General features: G+C 40.1%; 1 protein-coding gene across 1 annotated transcript; it reads left to right on the plus strand.

Annotated features, from left to right (window-relative positions):
* The first annotated feature begins 6,756 nt into the window (after nucleotides 1-6,756).
* LOC139711927 (heat shock 70 kDa protein IV-like) lies at nucleotides 6,757-8,756 on the plus strand. Its single transcript, XM_071623773.1, has one exon. The coding sequence runs from the start codon at nucleotides 6,844-6,846 to the stop codon at nucleotides 8,437-8,439; it is 1,596 nt and encodes a 531-aa protein (XP_071479874.1). The 5' UTR covers nucleotides 6,757-6,843; the 3' UTR covers nucleotides 8,440-8,756.

Consider the following 8,756-nt stretch of genomic DNA (forward strand, 5'->3'; position numbering starts at 1 on the left):
TTTACACAGAGAGGCAGATGAGAGCTTGATGGGTGTAACGGTCACCTCCGGAAAAACGAGGTCATGCATCAGGCCCGTAGCCAGGATTTTTCAAGGGGGGGTGCGGTCACTAAAAAAACGGACCTTCGGTACCAATACCAATGATGACACACACACACACACACACACACACACACACAATTATATATATATAAATATATATATATATTATATATATTCTTTGGACGACCGAACTATACAAAAGTTGTATAAGAATTTGCGCGCGAAGCGCGCCGCAAATTGTGAATTTTGACTGTTTTAATGACGTTTTAAAGTCTCGAGGAAATTTGTATTTTTGTCTGTTGCATGCAATCGCGTTACGGTATTTCATCTAGGAAATAGTAAAAACTCATTTTGCCAGGAAGTTGCAAAGTTTAATTGTGTTCGAGACTCTGCGCGCGTAGCGCGCCGCAAAATTGAGAATAGTGATTTTCCTGGTGTTGTTTTAACTTTTATTTTTTCTATTGTATACCCGCGTTAGCAGGCCTGAAGCCAGGATTTTTAAAGGAAGGGGGGATTGCGTTAATTAACAAAACGGTCCTTTGATACTGTCCCGGGAGGGGTAGCGACAATTAAAAGGTGGACACCATGCTCATACATGGACTTTCAAAATGGCCCCTAAACGAGTAATGATCATATGATTTTTTCGGGCCTTAAAAACAAGTATTCCTTAAATGTTTCCTGCACCCTAAAGAAGTACTTCATCATGATTGAACAATATACCATTTTCCCAAATTTCGGCCTTTTTGATACCCTTTGATTATATACGCTCGTACATACCACTTTCCATCTAATCCGTGAGAAAAAACGACCCCTATTACGCGTTTTCTTTAGCGAGTATGGTAACGGTGTCCACCTTTCAGTTGGAGTTTTCCATCCCATTGGATGCTGTTTGGAAGATGAAACATTCACTTTACTATACAGTATATCAGCCGTTGGTATGCGAGTTTGTCAAAAACGAAAATAAATAAGAAAATTTTTAAAACAAAATGAATTGTAAATGTGAACCATTTATATTTTGCCTCCTTGTGGTAGGATATTTCCAGCATGTCCGAACTTTCAAATAATCATTTTAGATTTAATAATATTAAAGGTAGTAGATCCGATTCGCAAACATCTCCAATATCAGTCAAATGTCATATTAACCATCATGCTAAGAAGGTTTTCTTTGTGAAATTTGGAAGTCAGTGAAATTCAAAAATTAAACATCCGTTAGCCATTGGAAGAAGTTGAGTGCAAATTCAGACCTCAGGCTTAGTGCTCAGATGTTTTCCTATTTGATTTGATCTGTCTTACTGTGCACACTAAGATACATACTGGAATGGTTATTTCTTATTTATTAAATCATAGTAGCATATTTGGTTACTAGCTGTCTCTAGGCATTTTCGAATTTGGGCTGCAAAGAGATCCACTATAAGTTAGAAGAGAGATAAGTAAATAATGATAAAATAAACAAACAAAAAAGAATGAGTTTCTTTTATAATACTATCTGACAAACTTTTTACTTTACCATTTTACTTCATAGCTCAGCACTTTCCATTCTCTCTCATACCCTCTTACCCATTACATTTAAATGAAATACAACTAAAATGAGTTTGCGTGCCTGCATACTCTTTGGAAATTATAAGTGAGAATGTTCTTAGGTTTTGGCTCACTTTAAAATGAGAACCAATAGAACTGTCACAACATGAGAAAATGTATAAGTAATAATCAACAGTACATTTCCGAATTTGGCCTGCAAAGAAATCCGCTACCTGTAAGTTAGAAAAGAGATTAGTAAATAATGATAAAATAAACAACAAAAAAGAATGAGTTTCTACCGCCGTATCCAGAACAGAGCCTGAAACGGTGCAGGCTCAAGAAATCGTTTGTACTAATACGTCTTGAAGTACTGTGTGATACTGTTGACTCAGACTTCTACAAAGCTGATAGTGAGAATTTTAACCCAATCCGGCTCATAACCTGTGTTTTTTATGAAAAATATGAATAAAGAATGTAAATTAAATAACGACGCGTCACAATGCAGTCTAACGCTCTCACAATGTTATCATACATAGGGTTTTTCCCTGACTGTTTTTACTCCGGAGCTCTTGCAATATTCAGGCTTTTGTAATACTATCTGACAAACTTTTTACTTTACCATTTTACTTCATAGCTCAGCATTCTCTCTCATACCCTCTTACCCACACATTTAAATGAAATACAACTAAATTGAGTTTGCGTGCCTGCATAATACTCTTTGGAAATTATAAGTGAGAATGTTCTTAGGTTTTGGCTCACTTCAAAATGAGAACCAATCGAACTGTCACAACATGAGAAAATGTATAACTAATAGAGAACTGGAGTAAGACAGGCCTTTCATTTTGTTTTGTCTCTCCTGATCGTTCGTAAGAAATGTTAATTCATGACCACCTTTTCACAATTTGATTGGAGCATGCATTCATAATGGAAAATAGTTGACATAATAATCTATCCCCAGGCATTATCATGCCAACATGTACTTATATATACATGTACTATATCTTTAAGAGACGTAGATATAAAATGTCTCAGGTTTTCGATTATAGTAATTTCGAGGAAATTTCTTTAATTTTTATCATATATGTAAACTTGAGGCTATTAGATTTTCATCCACTTACCTCTGTTCCTGTGAAAAAATGCAAGTGTCAACCTCAATGTCATCCACGAATCGCACGTACTCGGGCGGCCAATGGAAAAAAAAAAAAAAAAAACACCGGTCACACGCGCCAAGGGCCATGGCATGCAGTGCCGATATAATAGCTCGCACAAATTGATACATAACATTTGTGTTTGTGTACATGGGGACGATCCGGTGGTTCATACAACAAAAGGGTTTCGTACAATTATTTTTAACATTGTTAAACGTACTCTTCCACATTTACGTAGCATATAATGTGTCTTTATATTTATTTGGATTGTTATCTTGAGAATTGCTAAAAACCGTTATTATGAAAAAGTGGACCTTTCAGAATTTGGGGGGGGGGGGGGGGGTGCGTACGCACCCGACGCACCCCCCCTGGCTACGGGCCTGTGCATTGAACTAAGCGAGTATTGAGAGAGATTGTAAGATGTGAAAAATATATATCTACCTCTTGTCTGCTATGGATGCTGCCTCTATAGGGGTTTCTTTTTCCATTATAAACGAATATGGTTGGTACATGCGAACATATCACATAGTGCAAGAATTGATTAAAGTGATGAGAACTTTAATAGATCAGGGTAGTTTCCTGCTTGGCAGACGTGTACTAGTATGTTGCCTAGGTCTAGGTTGTGTTATGGTTGTCTGTGGCGGGACGAGGACGAATCCTGTAATATATTTAGAGGAACGGTACAGTTTCGGTTGAGATTGTGCTGCACGTTTCCAACGTTTTTTTTTTTTTTTTTTTTTTAAATGATGATGACTTTTTTTAAGATCATGAGAAACCTCTTACATGAAAGAACACAATGAGTCTAAATTCTAAGAGGAATTCAAAGTTTATTTGGTGAAAATTGGCTTTCAAACAAAGTAATCCTTATGAAAAGGTGGAAACCATGCACGTTTTATTTGGATCACTTTGTTTTACTCTGTTTTTGGATATCTCAGCCATTTCAAAACCGATTTTCACCGAATGAACTTCGAATTCCTCTCAGAATTGTGTGCTCTTTAACATTTTATAAAGTGGTTTCAAATTATCTTGCAAAAAAAGAAGCTAAACTCTAAATTCAATACCATACTAACCCTTCAATTCTTCTAATAATTATGATAAAAATGTTCGTTATGCCAATTGCATTCATGCCCATTTAACTGTCTTCCATCGTTTTATGTTTTGATGTCTTTATTTGTTTATTCATTTATATATTCAGTCTTATTTTAACAGGGTATAGCCCCATCAATGGGCCAAAATGTCGCCAAATATGTTCGAAAACTGTTATGTGGTAATCACGTTCAATCCATGATGTTCATTTTATCTTATTCTATCCTGCTTATTGTTTCGTGCAATGCTCAATATCTTTGCCCGATAAATGCACCTATCTATAGGTTAATTGTTCTTCTTTTTACCATGTTTATGTACAGAAAAACAAAGCTGAAGAAGACCAAGTGTCGAAAGCTTCAACTAATTCAGCTGGCATCCTGCGACATCTCCCTGTCAATTTGTCACGATTGTATTTATGGTTAGCTGGCTCAGTCGGTTATGGCACGTCTGCCTCACGATTTAAAGGACCCGGGTTCGATTCCCGAGTCTCACTGAGCAATGTGTGTGTAATCATACCGTCCCCTCTAGTAAGAAGCAAAACAATCTGTCCATCAAAAATGACATGAAATAGTGGTCCCGTGTGTGAGAGAGTAAAGACTCATGCACGTAAAAGATCCCACTTCATTAATTTATTCATCGCAAAGAGCAGGGTATTTAACCCGGTGAAGTGGCCTCACACCCACCTTGACCCAATGGAAGATCAGCGAGTGTAGCTGAATGTGGGCTATCCAGCCATCTTCTCAGTTGGAAAATAAAACAAACCAGCAAACAAAGAAACAAAAAAAAAAACGGTCCACAGAGGACAAAAGCGTCTAGTACTCAGTATCATACGATATAGAGTGGAACAGAAACTCCAAATTGTAATAACAAAAAAGAAGAAAAAAATATATTCCTTTGTGGCTCACATTTGAAGTTCACTTTGAATGAAATTGGCATTCAAGATGATTTACATAATTGCACATCTTATAAGGCATAAGTTAATAGTGCCATGTATCGATTTGTGAGTTTGATTGTGGTCCTTGAGCAGATAAACCAATACTCTAAAGACCCAAAACATAATACACTGAGAAAGGGTGATGGCATGGGAGGCCCATAAATGAAGCATGGAATTCGATGACATGTTAGACCATCACTGTAGGATTTATGCAGCGCTTCCTTCAGTACTAAGGCATGCATTCCACTGTAAAGCTGCTATATGTCATCATCCTCGTACATTATGATGTGTCATGAATTCTGAAAAACATTCGTATCCCTCTTTTCAAACACTATAAATTTTGAAACTCTGTAAAGTAGTACTAATGGTGCATGGCATATAGATAGATAGTTGTTCAAATGCATAAGTCAGCTAATCATCCGGAGGTCTCCTTTAACGGATGTCATTACCCACGTTCAGATACAAACGTCACAACCAATTAGTGCAGATCGGTGAAAACAAACAAATAAACAAACAAACAAAAAAACAAACTCCCACATATTAAATCCAGAATTACCAAAATCGCTATTGAGGCCGAAGGTTGAATTTTTGAATCGGTAGAGGAGATATTTTGCATTATTCAGAGCTGAATCATTGAGAAAAAGGGGCGTGGGGTCAGACTACCGGCTCGTGATAATAAGGATGCACACTCTGACATTCGTCGATTTGAAAATGCCCTCGCTTTGATTATCTGCATGTGTTGATAGCTTATCTATGACGTGGGGGTGGGGGCGGGGGCTTATAAAACAAACAAACAAACAAACAAACAAACAAACAAACAAACAAACAAAAAAGCTATCATGATAATGTCGCGAAGTTCAAGTCGCTCTGTCGAACATGACATGACCTGCATATAAGTGTTTTGTTACAGACACTCAAGCTTCTCGCTGTACCGGGGATTTCCACAGTCCTTATCGAGGCCTTGTTGACATTTCTGCCTCTGCGTCGCCAGAGTTACCTTTACGTGCTCGTCTACATTGCGGTTATCCTAATTTGTTCATTTTCTCTGTCGAATGTTCTCTCACAGCTGTTATTGAGCAAGATTGCTTTGGCAGCATTTTTATTAAATAGGTGGCAATTAGGTGGGTGACATAGTCCTTTTGTTGTTTTCTCCTTCTTTTGGCTTTGTTGCGTTGTTGATGTGTGTGTGTGTGTGTGTGTGTGTGTGTTTGAGAGTGATTGTGTTTGTTTGTTTTTCGTCGGGACCTATCCCGCATGCATCTGCGTTTCTGTATAGGTTCCTCTCCACATATAAACTTAATCATCTCATCTATGAATGGAACGTACATCTATTTAATCTGACCTCATCCATTTTTCTGCCGTGAACTATCATTCACAGTTTGTATTCAAGGACTTTTCAAATATGTGTTACTATTCATTGATCTCTTAATGTGTGTTACATAGGTAATCTGTGTGGAAATTCATGAAAAGTAATGACTTGTAATGAAGCTAACCGGTATGTTAGAATGCTACATGGGACACGCATAGGCCTACAAATCAATAACTGCATGACGCCAACTGTACACATTAGAGAACAGGTACACTTAACTTGAAGAGTTCCATGTTTGATGAACTCTTTCATTGACGAATTGTACTTGAGGGTTCCATGACATTGGCTAATGCTACAATATTTCTCCAATGAAATATCTGCACGCTAAGTCAAACATAAAACCAACCCACAAACATAACCCCACCCTAATCCTAATCCTCATACCAAAATGAAGCTAACACCCTATCAAAACCCTAACTCTAAGACCTTGGAAAAGATCTGGCCGGGCAATTGTCGCAGGATCAAATGTCGTGTTAAGAGGAGATATTGTAACATTATACTTGCAAGTATATTACGACAAACCGTTCGTTTCCACGAATATTCTTATCAAATACCTCAGGTCAAAATGGGGAAGGGGACAACCTCCTGATGACAGAAATTCTAGATATTGCAAACTGATCGGATTTCCTTCAATTTTCGAAATCCAACTTTCATTTTTCCCCCGCTACAGGAACCCCAAGAACACAATCTTTGATGTCAAGCGACTGATTGGTCGGCGATTCACAGACGAGAGTGTGCAAGCTGATATGAAGCACTGGCCGTTCAAGGTAATCAACCAAGGAGGCAAACCTTTGCTGCAGGCCGAGTACATGGGAGAGAATAAGACCCTCGCTCCAGAGGAAGTCAGTGCTATGGTTCTCACCAAGATGAAGGAGACGGCCGAGGCATATCTGGGTCAGAAAGTCACTGATGCTGTCGTCACCGTTCCCGCCTACTTCAATAACGCCCAGCGACAGGCCACTAAAGATGCGGGTATCATTGCGGGCCTGAAAATCCTTCGTATTGTCAATGAGCCAACGGCAGCTGCCTTGGCATACGGACTAGATAGGAATGTGCCAGGCGAGCAGCGTGTCCTGATCTTTGACCTCGGTGGAGGCACATTCGATGTGTCCATCCTGGCGATCGATGAGGGTATCTTCGAAGTCATGTCAACTGCTGGAGACACCCATCTTGGTGGTGAGGACTTTGACAACAGGCTTGCCAACTACCTTGCAGAGGAATTTGAGCGCAAACACAAGAAGGACCTCAGAAACAATCCACGAGCACTTCAGCGTCTCCGAATAGCAGCTGAGAGAGCTAAACGGACACTGTCTAGCAGCTCCTCAGCTAGCATTGATGTCGAATCACTCTTTGAGGGAGTTGATTTTTGCACAAAAGTCACCAGAACTCGCTTCGAAGAACTGTGCTCCGATCTCTTCAAGAAGTGCCTTGACCCAGTCAGGAGGGCCATCGTTGATGCAAAGATTGACAAGAACGATATCGGCATTGTGGTACTAGTGGGAGGATCAACCCGCATTCCCAAGATTCAGAAACTTCTGCGGGATTACCTAAACGACAAGAACCTCAACAAGTCCATCAATCCAGATGAAGCGGTGGCCTACGGTGCAGCAGTCCAGGCAGCCATCTTGTCGGGTGATATGGGCAAAGAACTCAAGAATGTAATCCTCGTCGACGTTGCTCCACTCTCTCTTGGGATTGAGACCGTTGGCGGAGCAATGACGACCCTAATCAAGAGAAATACGGTAATTCCAACCAAGGTAGCTGAGATCTTCAGTACAGCCTGTGACAACCAACCAATGGTGGAAATCAAAGTGTTTGAGGGAGAGAGGGCGCTCACCAAAGACAACAACCTGCTTGGAGATTTCATGCTGAGAGGGATTCCTCCTGCTCCCAGACAGGTGCCACAGATCAAAGTGACCTTTGACATCGACGCCAACTGCATCATGAATGTAACAGCCAAGGAACAGTTCACCGGACGCAGCAACAATATCACAATCTCCAGTGACAGTGGTCGTCTCTCCACAGAAGAAATTGATCGCATGGTCAACGATGCTGAGAAGTTCAAAGCTGAGGATGACCTCCAGAGGAAAAGAATTGCAGCCAGGAACCAACTGGAGAACTACGCCTTCAGCGCCAAAACCGTTGTCAACGAACCATCAGCTGAGAGGAAGCTGACTGCTGATGAAAAAGAGGCAATCATCAGGGCTGCAGATGATGTCATTCAGTGGCTGGATTTCAACTCCATGGCAACCATAGAAGAGTTCACTCACCAACTGGAAGAACTTCAGAAGACGTGCTCACCAATCATGTTTGAGGTGCATGCCTGGAGTGGACAACTGTAGCTACCATCCAACAAGCCTCACTGTGGTAGCACTAGACTCCCTGTGGAAGAGATGGAGTAAATTAGCCAAATTCATGAAAGAGAAGTCGATAGCGATATGTATACCGGTGTTGTTCAGGTGATACAGCAACGCGCGAGCCAAACAGCTTTGCTAGCATCAGTGTGAATGTATTTCACGCTGTCATAATTACAAAGGGTACTGATAAACATGGATGAACGAGTGCATTGCATTGTTGGTCAAGAGCAAACCAATGGCCACCCTATGGACGTTGTATGATCTATAGTTGCAAGGGTTGGAACTAACATTAAGCAAGAATT

Source organism: Diadema antillarum, unplaced genomic scaffold (genome assembly GCF_040938485.1).
Source record: "Diadema antillarum isolate AM-2024a unplaced genomic scaffold, OU_Dant_1.0 seq00001730_RagTag, whole genome shotgun sequence".
In the NCBI taxonomy this organism is placed as follows: domain Eukaryota; kingdom Metazoa; phylum Echinodermata; class Echinoidea; order Diadematoida; family Diadematidae; genus Diadema; species Diadema antillarum.

Coding starts and splice junctions, on each gene's coding strand:
- LOC139711927 (XM_071623773.1), top strand. CDS start 6,844: ATGAAGCACTGGCCGTTCAAGGTAATCAACCAAGGAGGCAAACCTTTG.